At 48.5% G+C, this 14,935-nt stretch overlaps 2 protein-coding genes across 2 annotated transcripts in view; one reads left to right on the forward strand and one right to left on the reverse strand.

Moving 5' to 3' along the window:
- The window catches only part of LOC140208312 (uncharacterized), a 119,745-nt gene that overhangs the window by 45,539 nt on the left and 59,271 nt on the right, over positions 1-14,935 (forward strand). The gene's annotated exons all lie outside the window — the stretch shown is intronic.
- The window catches only part of LOC140208246 (NACHT, LRR and PYD domains-containing protein 3-like), a 30,278-nt gene continuing 16,028 nt past the window's right edge, over positions 686-14,935 (reverse strand). The window contains exons 5-10 of the mRNA XM_072276785.1: positions 13,074-14,811; positions 2,618-2,704; positions 2,294-2,464; positions 1,973-2,143; positions 1,650-1,817; positions 686-1,475 (exon numbers count right to left, since the gene is read on the reverse strand). Coding sequence (XP_072132886.1) covers positions 1,388-1,475; positions 1,650-1,817; positions 1,973-2,143; positions 2,294-2,464; positions 2,618-2,704; positions 13,074-14,811 — 2,423 coding nt within the window. The 3' untranslated portion in view covers positions 686-1,387. The remainder of the gene's footprint in view (positions 1,476-1,649; positions 1,818-1,972; positions 2,144-2,293; positions 2,465-2,617; positions 2,705-13,073; positions 14,812-14,935) is intronic.

The following is a 14,935-nucleotide window of genomic DNA, read 5'->3' on the forward strand; positions in this document are numbered from 1 at the left end:
CCAAAGGAGATAAGCAGGGCATCGTTTTTTTTTAAACACAGACTATGGTGGACCCCTGGGGTGGTGCTAGTAGCATATTCATTGAGGGCCTTTAAGAGGTGCTAAGATATGCACCTAATTTTAGGTGAGTGAAGGAAGTTTTAGTGGGGGTGTCTTATTTTTACAGAGAGTGGCGGGTGCCTGGACTGCCCTGCCGAGAGTGGTGATTGGAACAGATGCATTAGCAACATATAAGATACCCTTAGATAGGCACAGGGATGATATAAAAATGGAGGTCTATGGACTGTGTCGTGGGGATAGGTTGGAGAGAGTTCGGGGGCGGAGGCGCGAGGGAGGGGCAGAAGCGAGGAGAATGTGCGGGGCTGGAGTTTGGGGTGCAAGGAGAGCGCGAGATGGGGGGCGAGGAAAGTGTGGAGTGGTGTAGCGAGCAGAACGCGGGGGTGGGACGACGAGGAGAGGGCGTTTGGTGGCTGTTGAGCGAGGAGTGCGCTGGGTTGGCAGCGGTTGGGCGGGGGAGGAGTCCTGGGCATGTATCTTTGCGAGACCGACCTCCTTCAGCCACGAGCTGAGACGTTACTGGCTCAGCGTGTGGAGATCTGGCCCTCTGTTGCAGTGCACGGGGCACCAGTAAAACCAGGTTGCGGTTTATCCCGAAATAAGACTCAAATCCAACACCAAGACAGGAAGATACTCAGCCTATTTATTTCATCATGACAAATGTAAATTAAACAGTGTATGACTTTATAACTTGTGGGAATAAATACGCTTGCTCAAAGTCATTTAGTCACACACAATTAACTACCAGCGACAACGAGTGACAGGTTGAATAATCAGTCCCGTTTCTCACAGTCACTCTGCGTCAGGGAACCGATGATTATAAAATCGCATTTCAGAGTCGTGTTCGGGATCTAGGGTGACTACCGAGGTATTTGTCAAATTAACATCATTATATCTGCTAGATTGCTAAATGTACTGTTGTCAACAATGTGAGAAAAATAATTTCCTTAGAAACAAGAGAAAATCTGTAGATGCTGGAAATTCAAGCAACACACACAGTATGCTGGAGGAATTAAGCAGGCCAGGCATGGAGAAGAGTACAGTCGATATTTCGGATTGTGGCCCGTCAGCAGGACACCCCGGTATCCACACCGCTGGGCTCTCCCTGCCTGTCTAATCCCCCAAGGTACCTCTGGAGAAACACACACCCGGGCAGCCACTGGACAGAAGGCAGAATTACGTGATTGTGAATTCGCCTCTGACGTCATAGAAGCAGGGTCCGTGAGAAACGTTGGGAATTAAGCCTGGAGCACGGCCGTGAAAGGGAAGGGCGAGAAATCGGCCAAAATGTTCCCATCCCGCGGACGGGGATGTTCACACATTCAGATATTCACACGATCACTTTCAGTCCGGGTCTGTCTTCCTGTAGAGATCTCAGTTCCTTCTCCCCAGTCTGACTGAACTGATTTTCCCAGAGCCTGAAACAGATGGAAGAATAAAGATGAAATAAAGAGATTACACAACATTGTCAGTACCAGCGGGCTGGGGTTAATATTTCAACAACACTCACAGACAAATATTACCAAAAAACCCGTGGATCCACATATCCGATGATATTTTAATCACATTCAACATCAAACACAAATGCTCACCAGATCCTCTCCAGACTCGAGAGGGTCAACATGAGACGGCGGAGAGCGGGGACAGATCCGTCTGTAAGCGAGTTTGATACCAGACTCAGACCTGTCACTGATAGGTTTGTACTCAGAGCGGGGAGGAGATCCTCGGCACCAGAATCTGTGAGACCGACCTTCCCCAGCCTGGAGATGAGAGAGAGTGAAGGTGAAGGACACAGAGAGACAGGAGACGGTACAAATCCCCAGTGTTTATCAGTAACACAATTACTGATCACATTAATGTTCATTGTCAGACACCCAGTGACGGTAATCACAATCTCCCACAGTCTGGTACTTACTCCAGTGTCTGTATTTTGCACTCCAGATTCCACAGAGAAGCAAATATCAATTTCACTCCTGAATCTCCCAATTTATTATCAGTCAGTTTTAGCTCCGTCAGTGATGGCTTTGTACTGAGAATAGAAGCGAGATCCTCGGCACCAGAATTTGTGAGACTGACATTTTCAAGACTAGAGATGAGAGAGAGTGAGGGAGAAAGACACTTAGACAGGAGACGGTACAAATCGCTAGAGCTTATCGGTACAATTACTGATCAAATTAATGTTCAGCATCAGACACCCAGTCACTGTAAACACAATCTCCTACAGTCTGGTACTTACTCCAGTTTCTGTATTTTACACTCCGGGTTCCTCAGAGCCGCAGACACCAGTTTCACTCCTGAATCTCCCAGTTCATTACCACTCAGATCCAACTCTCTCAGTGATTGGTTTGTACAGAGAGCGGAGGCGAGATCGTCGGCACCAGATTGGGTGAGACTGACCTTGTGTAGCCTGGAGATGAGACAGAGTGAGGGTGAAGGACACAGAGAGACAGGAGACGGTACAAATCCCCAGTGTTTATCAGTAATACAATTACTCATCACATTAATGTTCAGTGTCAGACGCAGTGACTGTAAACACAATCTCCCACAGTCTGGTACTTACCCCAGTTTCTGTATTTTACACTCTGGGTTCCTCAGAGCCGCAGACACCAGTTTCACTCCTGAATCTCCCAGTTTATTCGCCCCAAGTCTAAACACAGAAAAATTAATGAACAAAGTTATTCAAATCGTGGGTTTGAGGGAATTTCTCTCACTCAGATATTTCAGGAAACATTAAACCCTTCAGTGAATCACTGATCGGAGTTCCCATCACTGTCAATATCCCTCACTGCCCAGCTCCAGGGTATACACCGAATGTCAGTAATTTAGTCTGTCAGTGTGACCCTGTAAACTCTACATATTCTGTCTCATTCCCTGATGGTGAGAAAAACGTGCCTGATGTGAGAGGGTCGGAAGGGTGCAAACAGCTTTCCTAGAGAAGAGCTGTCCGTGGGAAATTGCTCAGGGGAGATGCTGCAAGTTACACCCAACGCAGGAAAAGGGATGGGTAGACAGATGGGAAATGAGGAAGGAGGAGAGAGATCATCACAGGGCAACGGGAATGGGGAAGTGAAATCGCCAAAGAGAACATTGGAAAGAGAGTTTCCAGAGTGGGAAGGGAATTAGGGAGGACAGATTCCACAGGAGGAAGAGAAAATAGGGAAGGACGGTAACAAGAAGGATCCGGGAATGGGAAGTGAGATCCCAGGCGCGAGACATGCGGAAGAGATATTCCCTACTGGAGGAAGGGAGAGACAGGAGGAAGGGGATGGTTAAAAACACCTGACAGAAGCAAGGCAGACGGGGAAGAGAGATCCAACAGGAAGAAGATGAAGAGGGAAGAGACATTCCAGTGAAGGGAGGGGGTCGGAAAGTGTGATCCCACAAGAGGAAGATGGACGGTAAAGGGAGATCCCACAGGACGGTGTATGATGGGGAAGAGGGATACCCAAAGGTGGAAGAACGACAGGGAATGGTGATGGGGAAGAGAATTCTCACAGTAGGAACGGTGATGAGGAAATAAGATCCCACAGGAGAAAGCGGACTGGAAACTGATATCTCCCAGTAGAAAGGGGGATGGCAAAAAGGATGCCATGGGCAGAAGGGGGACGTGAACTGAGATTACACAGGATGAAAGGAAATGGGGAAGAGCGATCTCTAAAGGTGGAAGTAGCATGGGGAAGAGAGTTCCCAAAGGCAGAAGGTAGTTGCAGAAGGGAGATGCCTGCAGAACGAAGGGAGATGGGGATGGAGATCGCCACAGGGGCAAGGCGGATGTACATGAAAGATCCGACAAAAGGGGCGGTGATGTGGCAGAGATCCAACAGGAGCAAGGCGCATGCGTAACAGGCATACAACAGGAGGAAGACCGATTGGGAAGAGAGATATATACAGAAAGAACGGGACATGGAGGAGGGATCCCCAAATGTGGAAAGTGCATGGGGAAGGATTCGGACTTAGGAAAGAGTGATGTGGATCCCACAGGAGAAAGGGGGATAGGGAATAGAAATCCCACGGGAGGAAGGTGATGGGGAACAGAAATCCCACACGTGGGGGAGGGATGTGGAAGAATTATCCGACAGGAGCAAAGCTGATGGGGAAGAGAGATCAGACGGGAGCAAGCCGGATGATAAAGAGAGATCCCATTGAAAAAAATCGGGACGGGGAGGAGAGATCTCCAAAAGACGCAGGGGCTGGTGAAGGGAGATGCCACAGGAGGAACGGGGATGCGGAAGAGAGATCACAGACAGGGAAGTGGAATGGCTAAACAATATCCCCACAGTGGGAATGGAGATATGGAAGGTATATGCAACAGGATGACTGGCGTTGCGAAATAGAGAAGCCCAAAGGAGGAAGAGGGACGGGGAAGAGAGATTACAAACAATGAAGGAAACCTCGTTGCCACAGGAGCAGAGAGGTTCCACACGAGGAAGGGGGATTGGGTAAAAGTGATTCCACATGAAGAAGGGGATGGGGAAGGAAGTTTCCAAAGGAGGAAAGGGGGTGTGGAGAGAGAGCGAGCACACGGGAAGAAGGGGTTTGTTAAAATAATGATCACTGGAAAAGGATGTGGGATTGGGCAAAAGAGATCTCAAAGGAGGGAGGGAAAAGGTACGGGTGATCCGGCAGTTGGAGTAAATTGATCCGGCAGATGGGTAAAACAGATACAAAAGGATGAAACGAACGGAGGAGAGAACACTCAAGAGTAAGGTGGGTGGAGAAATGGAGACCCCACTGGAGGAAAAGGACTTGGGAAGGGAGGTCCCATGGCATAAAGGGAGAGGGAAGCGATATCCGATATTTGGAAGACGGGATGGGCCATAGAGATCCCAAAGGAGGAATTGGGATGGGGAGCAGAGATTTCACAAAGCAGAAAGTATGGGAATAGCCACAGAGAATGAGCTATAGAGATCCCAGAGAAGGATAGAGGATGGAGAAGAAAGGTCGCACAGGGAAGGGGATTGGAAAGAGATTTCCGACTGGAGGAATGGGGATGGTGAGATAGATCGCATAATAAGAGGAGGGTGATTTAAAACAGGTCGCTATAGGTGGATGGGGAAGTGATTTCAGACAGGAGGAATGAGGATGGGGAGATAGATCTGACGATCGGGAAGAGTATTCGCAGAGGAGGAACAGGATAGGGGAAAAGAGATACGTACAGGAGGAAGGGCAATGCGGAAGACTGATTCCACAGGAGGAAGCGATTTGCCGAAGGAAGATCACAAAGAATATGGGGAAGAGGGATTATAGAGGAGGAAGGGAGATCCAATAGGAGGAGAATATGGGTGGGGAAGTAGAATTCTACAGGAGGAAGGGGTTTGGGGCAAAGAGCTCTCACAGAATGAAGTGGGTGGGTAAAGAGATCTCAAGGGTCTAAGGGAGATGGGAAGACAGGTCCGGCAGTAGATATGGGGATGGAGAACAGAGATGTCACAAGGTGGCGGATGGGGAAGTTAAAGCCCCGAGATGGAAGTGGAATGGGGAGATGAGTCCCACAAGAGGAAGAGAGATGCCACAGGAGAAATAGGGAGAAGGAAGCCATCACTCTCCTCAATACTCAGAGTCTGGACTGATATCTACATCATTTATTATTATATTGTAATTTGTCCTCTGCTGTGCCTATTGTCTTGTTTATTAATTATTGTACTGCCCTGCACTGTTTGTGCACTTTATGTAGTCCTGAGCAGGTCTGCACTCTAGTGCAGTTTTTATGTTGTTTTATGTAGTCTAGTGTAGCCTTGTGCTGTCTCACATAGTCTAGTGTAGTTTTGTGTTCTTTCATGTAGCACCAGGGTTATGGAGGAACGTTGCTTCGTTTTTTACTGTGTACTGTATCGGCAGTTTATGGTAGAAATGACAATAAACTTGACTTGAGTTGACTTGAGATCGAACATCAGAAAGGAAGATAGGGAATGAGAGATATCAAAGGAGAAACAGGGAAAGGGGAAAGAGATACCACGGGAGCAATTGGAACTGTGAAGGGAGAGCCGGCTACTGGAAGGGGGGATGGGGAAGAGAAAATCTCACAGAAGGAATGGGGTTAGGAAAGAGAGACTTCCCAAAGCAGAGTGTGATCGGGGATGGATAGATGACCGGGAAAAGAGAGATCCAACAGAGGGAAGAGAATTGGGGAAGAGAGTTCCGACAAGAGAAAGGAGGGTGGGGAAGAGAGATAGCACAGAAGAAAGTGAGTTTTGAAAAAGTTCGCTACAGGTGGATTGAGGATGACAGAGACCTGACAGGAGGAATATGGATGGGAAGAAAAAACTGAGGAAAGTAACGGGAATGGGGAAGGGAGATCGCTACGCGGGGGATAGGGTATAGGTAGGAGAGATCCCACTGAAGGAAGTGGAATGGGGAATAGAGAAGACACAGGAACAACAGGGGTAGTGAACAGAGATTCTCCGAGGAGAAGAGGGGATGGAGAAGAGTGATCCCATCCTGAGTAAGAGGGATGGGGAGAAGGGATCTCCAAATTAGGAAAATTGATTGGAAAGAGCGATCCAACAGGAGGTAGTGGAATAAGGAAGTTGATTACCCATACGATGCAGGGGGATTGGAAAAGAGAGAGCCAACAGGACGCAGGAGGATGGGGAAGATAGATTGCCACTGGATTAATGGTGATCGAGTAAAAGATATCACAGAGGATGACACAGGATGGGGAAGGGAGACCATAAAGAGGGAAGGAGAATTGGGAAGAGATAACCACGGGAGTAAGGAGCAATGGGGAAGAGTGTTACCAGAGTGAGTGGTACAGGGTAGAGTGATCGCACAGGAGGAAGAGGGATGGGGAAGAAAGATCACACAGGGGAAAGAAGTAGAGTAAAATAGAGTGCCACTGGAGGAAGGACGAAGAGGGAAGATAGACCATAAAGAGGGAGGGGAAAGGGGAAACAAGATCTCCAGAGGAGAGATGGGGAAGAGAACTACACACAGGAGGAAGGTGGAGGGGAAAGTGACATACCACTGCGGGAATGGGAAGGGAGCAGAGATAAGGAAGGAGGAAGGGGGATCCGGAGGAGAGATACCCATTTAAGAATGAGTGATTCTGAAGCAAAATCGGCATAGGGAAAAGGGGGGATTGGAGAAAGCGAGATCCCACAGGAGAAAGTGGGATTCTGGAGAAAAGTCCCACAGGCTACATTGGACAGAGAACAGACGTCCTTCAGGACAGTGGATGTGGGAACAGAGGTCCTACAGCAGGATCTTAAGCGAGGTCTCTTCAGGTGGAAGGGAATTGTGGAAGTGATATCCGTCACGACGAAAGGTGATGGGGAAGAGAGATCGGATAAGATGAAGGGGAAGGAGAAGCAAGATCCCATAGAGTGAAGGAGATTGAGGAAGAGAGGTATTCACAGGAGGCATGAGGTAGAGAGATTCCACAGACGAAGGTAGAATAGGAAGGGAGATCACACAGGGGGAAAATAAATGTTGAAGTGACATCAGGCAGGAGGGAGCAGATTGCAGAAGAGAGATCCCCAGAGAAGAAAGGGTGATGAGGAGGAGAGTACACCTCATGAAGGATAAGGACGAGAAGTTCTCACAGAAGAGTGGTGGATGGCGAAGAAATATTGCACAGGAGGAATGGGGAAGGAAGAACCTACAGGAGGTAGTAGAATAGGAAAGAAAGAGCCCACGAGTTAGAGGGATGAATGAGAGATCCCGGCGTTCAAAATATGATGAGGAAAAGGGATCCGACAGGACTAAAGGGCGTGTGGAAGAGAGATCCTACATGAGGACGGGATGGGAAGAGAGATTCGCACATGCGGTAGAGTGATGGGCATAACAGATCCCCACAAGTGGGAAGGGACGGGAAAGGGAGATCCTGAACAAGAAAGGATGATGGAGAACTAAGACCCTATACTAGGAAGTGTGACGAAGGGGGATATTTAAGACAGATGCCCTCTTCAGGAATGTTGATGCGGAAGAGAGATCCGTAGAAGGAAGGAAGGTTGGGAAGTGGGTTACCACATGAGGTAGGGGGATTCGGAAGAGTGAACCACCAGGACGAAGGTGGATGACGAAGAGATATTCCACAGGTGGAAGTGGGATTGAAGCAGAGATCGAACAGGAGGAAGGGCGACGAGGAAGGAAAGCTTCCACAAAATGAAGAGGGATGCATAAGAGACATCCCCACATGGGGAAATGTATTTGGGGAAAGAGATATCCCACAGGGGAAGGGGGAAGGGAGATCCGAGTGTTGGAAAGGATGCTCACAGAGGGATGTGGAAAACACTTATCAAGAAGGAGATCTTGTGGGAGATCACACAGAGAGAATGGCATTGGGAACAGCGATCAGACTGCAGGAATTGGAAAAAGGGAGAGAAATCACAAGAAGTGAAGGGGCTAGGATACAGAGATCCTCACAGGTAGTAGAAGGTGGAGAAGAGAGATCCCAAATGACGAGCCGGTTGCAGAAGAGAGTTTGGAAACGAGGAAAGGGGATGGGGAAGAGAGATTCGGGAGGATTAAGTTGGGATATCGCAACTGGAGAACGGGAGATGCGCAGGAGAAATTCCCCATGCGAAAGTGGAATGGGGAAGTGCGATAGTTTTGGAGGAAGTGGCATGAGGAAAGGAGATAACCACAGGAGTAAGTGGGATGGAGAAGTGAGAGTCAGAGAAGTGGAAGAGGGATAGAGAAGGGAGGTCCCATTGGTGAACATGTGACAGGGAGAATATATTCAACAAGAGGAAGGGAGATGGGTAAGAGTGAGCCAGCAGGACAATGTTGGATATGGAAACAGAGATCTCACAGGAGGATAGGGGATGGAGATCGGACAGTTGGACGTGGGGATGGGAAGAGAGATCCCATAAGGGGAAGGGGAATGAAACGGAAAAGGTACCCACTGATGGGATGGCAAGTAGAGATACCTAGGAGAATGGTGTATAGGGAAGAAAGGTCACAGAGGGAATGGGGTGGGGCCGAAAGATTGCACAGGTGTAGGGGGAATGTGGGGGATAGATCACACAAGAGAGAGCAGGATCAGTTAGATAGATAACCGCAGGAGAAATGCTGGTGAGAAAAAGATCCCAACAGTTGGCAGGAGCATGGGGAAGAGAGAGACACATAAGTGGAACAGGGATGGTGAGGTAATATCTCCACAGGTGAGGATGATGGTGAATGGACATCCCACAGGAGGAAGGGGCATGGGGAATAGAGATTCCACAATTGGCAGGGGATGAGGAAGACATATCCCATCAGGTGGTAGGAGGAGGATGCAGAGATCCACAGAAGGAATATGGATGCAGAAGAAAGATCCCACACGAGGAAGTGGGTTGGGGAAGAGAGGTTCAGCAGAAGGAAGAAGAATTGCGAACAGATATTCCAAGGAAAAGAGATCCGATAGCTGGGCGTGGGGATAGGATGAGAGATCTTATGGTAAGAATCGTGATAGGGAAGAGAGATCACATAGAGGGAAGGGAAATGGGCCGGAGATATGTCCACAGCAGGGCCTGCGAAGAGTGATACCTACAGGATGAATAATAGAAAAGAAATAAAGATCTTAGATGGAATTGGACGGGAATGAGGGGTCGCCACAGGAGGAATGGGAATGTGAGGGACGGATCGCACAGGAGGGAAGGGGATTGGGAAGAGAGATCCATACATGAGTAATGTGGATGGTGAAGAAGGATCCACACACGTTCCAGGGGGATGGGGAAGAGAGATCTCACATTAGCAAGAGAATTCAGAAAAAGATATCCGACAGGAGGAAAAAGATTGCGGAAGTGAGATCCCTCAGAGAGTAGTGGAATTGGGAATAGACGTCCCACATGACGGATGTGGAAGACAGATACCCACAGGAGGAAGATAGAGGGCAAGGAGGAAATAAAATGGGGATGTAAGATCAGACAGGATCAATTAGCCTGCAGAGGAAAGATCCCCACAAAAGAGAGTTTGATCTGGACGAGAGCTCCAGAAAAGAGGGTTTTCAACAAGAACTACCCACAGAAGGAAGGGGGTGGAGAAGAGCGATCGCACAGAAGGAGGGGAGAGAGGAACGGAGATCCAAGAGGGGGATGGGGAAGGCAGATCTCTACTGCAGGATGAGGGATGGGCAGGCGTGATCACCACAGTAAGAACGAGGATGTGGAACAAAGATCCGAAGACGTGTACGGAGAAGAAAGATCCCTCTGGATAAAACTGGATCTGGGGAGAGAGATTCCACTGGAGGAAAGGTGAACATGGAAGAGAGGGCCGACAGGAGTAAGGGGGATAGTGAAGAGAGATCCCACACGAAGAAGTGGTATGAAGAAGATATCCCAGAGGAGCAATGGGGATGGAGAAGAGAAATCCCACAGGAGGAAGGGGGATGGGGAAGAGAGATCTCACAGGAGGAAGGGGGATGGGGAAGAGAGATCTCACAGGAGGAAGGGGGATGGGGAAGAGAGATCTCACAGGAGGAAGGGGCATGGAGAAGAGAGATCCCACTGGAGGAAGGGGGATGGGGAAGAGAGATCTCACAGGAGGAAGGGGAATGGGGAAGAGAGATCCCACAGGAGGAAGGGGTATGTGGAAGAGAGATCCCACAGGAGGAAGGGGGACGGGGAAGAGAGATCCCACAGGAGGAAGGGGTATGGGGAAGAGAGATCTCACAGGAGGAAGGGGGATGGGGAAGCGAGATCCCACAGGAGGAAGGGGGATTGGGAATAGCGATCTTCAGAGGAGGAAGTGGCATGAAGAAGAGATATCCCACAGGATGAATGGGAATGCGATGGAGCGATCCTACAGGATGAAGGGACGATGTGGAAGCGATATCTCACAGGAGGAAGGAGGATTGTGAAGAGATCCCCAACAAGTGAAAAGAGAACTGGGAGGAGATATCCGACAGACAGAACCAAAAGTACAGAAAGTGAGATGGAAAATAAGGTTGAAGGACGATTGTGGAAAGAGAAATCCTACAAGACAAGTGGATAGGGACGGGTGATCCGAATAGATCCCAACAAGAGTAAGGCTAATGGGGAAGAGAGGTCCCACAATGAATGAGATTGGGAAAGTGGAATGGGGAAGGGAGTTAAACACAGGATGAAGGGGAATGGGGTAGAGAACTCCCCACAGGAGGAAGTGATATGGAGAAGAGAGATTCCACAAGTGGAAAATGGTTGGGGAAGAGAGAGATCCAGCAGGAAGAAGGGAATGGGTGGAAGGAAGATTCCAAAGGAGAAAGGGTTTGTTAAGAGAGATCTCCACAGGACGATAGGAATTGGAAAGAGAGTTCCCCATCGGAGCAAAATTTTGGGGAAGAAATGTATCCAGAAGATGCTGGTGAACAAGGAAGAAATAGAGATCCAGTTCTAGGAATTAATCGAACAGGATGAAGGAGCATAGGACGGAGAGATCTCATAGGAGAAATGGAGATGTAGTAAAGTGATCCTCACAGGAGGAAGAGAGATAGGGGAAGTGAGATTCCGGAGGTAGAAGGAAGATAGGGAAGAGAGGTCACACAGGAGGCAGGAGGATGGGGAAGTGAGATCAGGCAGGAGCTAGCAGGATGCAGAAGGGAGATCCCCAGAGAAGGAGGGGTGATGTGGAAGTGAGGTCCACGCAAAAGGTACCCAAAGAAAGAAAGGGGCTGTGGAAGAGGGAACCCACAGGAAGAAGGGGATGTTGAAGAGAGATCGTACAGGAGGAATGGAGATTGTGAACATAGCTTCGAGAGGAGAAAAGGGAATGGGGAAGGGATATCCCCACAAGAGGAGGGTGGATGGCGAATAGAGATCCCACAGGAGGATTGAATATAGGGACGATAAATCCCACTGGAGTAAGGGAGATAGGGAAGTGAGGTCCTAGAGGGGAAAGAGGGATGGGGAAGAGGAACCCCCATTGGATTAAGCAGGAAGGAGAAGGGAAATATCCACAGGTTGAAGGGGGATGGGGAACCGAGATAACCACAGGAAGAAGAGCGATGCAGAATAGAAAACTCCACTAGAGGCATGGGTATGGAGGAGAGATCTCATAGGTGGAAGGTCGATGGGGAAGATAGATCCGCACTGGAGGACATGATATGGGGAAAAGAGAAACACATTGTAGGAAGGGCAATGGGAAAGAGAGTTCTCCAAGAAAGAAGTGGGATGGAGAAGAAATATCCCACAGTTGGAAAGGGAAAATGGAAGGGATATCCTACTGGAGGACGCGGATGGTTTAGATATAGGAAAGGACGAAGGGAGATGGGGAAGAGAAATACGAATAGAGGAAATGGGATAAGGAATCATTAGGAATGGGGGAGAGACATATCGGACGGGAGAAAAGGTGTTGGAGAAGAGAGATTCCACTGCAAGTGAGAGTTGAGAGCAAATCATCGCAAAGACGACGAGGTGCGGAAGTAGATCGCTCGGGAGTCGTAGGTCTGTATTGAGGCTGACTGTCATGACAGGAGATACCTATATGGGTTGGTTATCTGGTAGTGACCAAAGTCGCGCAGGTGGAGTGAGGTTAATCATTACATAATGGGAAGGGCAGGGAAAGGACTGAGGTATGCCTATCCTTTTAACTGCAACATTAGGCTGGCTCTCTCTTGTCCCTCACTGAGAAGACTGTGGTGTCGGTCTGGGTGTCAGTAACAGTTAACAACATTGTCAACAGACCGTCGCAGGCACCAAGAAACAGGGCCATACCTGTGATTGTCTACCAGTAAAGCAGCAAATGCATGGATCTATTTATTTTAGCACAATGACCACCCCGTCAGCACTCTTCTCTTCTCTTTTCTCTCTCTCTCTCTCTCTCTCTCTCTCTCTCTCTCTCTCTCTCTCTCTCTCTCTCTCTCTCTCTCTCTCTCTCTCTCTCTCTCATCTGAATAAACCAGTTTTAAGCTATCTCCGGCCTGTTTTTTTTTTAGTTAGCTGATAAAGAGCTGTGCTCAGACGCAACAAAACCAATGGTTGTTGTTCACTTATCTGACGAAGTCTCTAACATTCCTTCCCGCCCGTGGGGCATAACGGACAGACCGACTGGTCCTTTGTCACAAATCTTTACTAACTCGTTTACGACATTTTTACCCAAATTCCTTTATATAAAGTTACCTCAAGTCCTGGCACTTGTGCAGCCCGGGTCCCAGCCGCCGGATTCCTTCACACTGAATGTGGCAGCGACCCAGATCGAGCTGTTTTATTGTATCACAGAGTCCGATGACATGAGACAGGACCATGTAGTCCATTGGGGTCAGTCGCATTTGACAGAACGAGAAGGTTTCCACAGATACCAGTGCTTCCTGAGCCAGTCCACGATTCTGAGACTCAAACAGGTAGTGCAATGTGTTCAGGAGGCTCCTTTTACCAGATTCACTCCACAAGTTTCCACTCTGGCGTTTAACCTCCTCCTTCACCCAGTCAATCACCCGGCAGGTTGTTTGATGAGGAAATGGACCCAGAAACTCCTCCAGGCCCCGAACTGTCATTGGGTTGGAGAGACCAGCAAAAAAACGGAGAAATACATCAAATCTCCCATCTGTCGTGTTCTGGACTTCAGTGAGGAATTTCAGGATATCCCTATGATGTGGAGTCAGGAATTGTGCGAGAGCGGCTACAAACTCTTGGATGGTGAGGTGTGGGAATGTGTACACCACACACCGGGCAGAATCCTCTCTCTCCAAAAGCTCCATCAGGAACCCGGACAGGAACTGGGAAGGCTGCAGATTGTAGTTGATCAAATCTCCATCTGTAAACACGATCTTCTTCTGGGACACTCCTGAGAAGGCCATCTGACCAACTCGGAGAAACACATCACGGGGGTTCTCAATCTCACGGCCGTGGTTTTTCAGGATGTTGTAAATATAGTAGGAGTACAGTTGGGTGATGGTCTTGGGAACTCGCTGCGGGTCCCTGACTCTTTGTGTGAAGAAGGGGCCCAGTGCCAGAGCGAGGATCCAGCAGTAGGAGGGGTTGTAGCTCATGGTGTACAGGATCTCGTTCTCCTCCACGTGTTTGAAAACAGCTGCTGCGATCGTTTTATCTTCAAAATGCCTGATAAAATATTCCCTCCGTTCCTCACCACTAAATCCCAGTATTTCAGCCCACACACTAACCTCCGCCTTTTTCAATAAATGTAACGCAGTGGGGCGGGTGGTCACCAGCACTGAACACCCTGGGAGCAGCTTGTGCTGGATTAAACTGTACACAATGTCAGACACCTTGCACTTGAATTCAGGATCTGTGCATGTGGACCGAGGTTCTGTGTCTCGCCGATTGTCAGCAAAATCAATTTTGTCATTGAATTCATCCAAGCCATCAAATATAAACAGCAATCCCTCTGGGTTCTTCCAGACCTCTCTCAAGATATTCCCAAAGTAAGGATACTGATCCAAGATCATTTCCTTTAGGTTTATTCTGCAGTTAATGGTGTTTAAATGACGGAATTTGAAACTAAAGACAAACTGGAATTGTTGGTATATGTTTCCCGTGGACCACTCATAAACAATCTTTTGTACCATTGTTGTTTTCCCGATTCCTGGGACTCCGGCCACTGCTGCCGAACTTCCAGATTCGGATTTACTCCGGGAAAAGCTGCTCTGGAACAACTGTTCCATCCGGATTTTTTCCAGCACTCGTCTGAGATGTTGCTCTCTCCACTCCTCGTGGTCTCTGCCTCTTGCCAACAATTCATCTTCCACGAGTCTCCGATCTCGAACAGTAGAAATGACCGTGAGCTCAGCGTATCGATCAACCAGCTGGAAAACCTTCACCTTCTCCCTCATCAGGATCGTGTTCACTCTCAGTGTTTCAGTTTGTGCCCGCAGAGTCTCCTTGTGTTTCTGTTGAACATCTTCCATGGGAACAGAGAACGTAGTTAAAATGTTAGATGACTCAGACGCCAAAGAACTTTATAACTACATTTCAACATTCAGTATTTGAGATTACATGAATTAATACAGTGCTTCCACGGAAAT

Source organism: Mobula birostris, chromosome 13 (assembly GCF_030028105.1).
Source record: "Mobula birostris isolate sMobBir1 chromosome 13, sMobBir1.hap1, whole genome shotgun sequence".
In the NCBI taxonomy this organism is placed as follows: Eukaryota; Metazoa; Chordata; class Chondrichthyes; order Myliobatiformes; family Myliobatidae; genus Mobula; species Mobula birostris.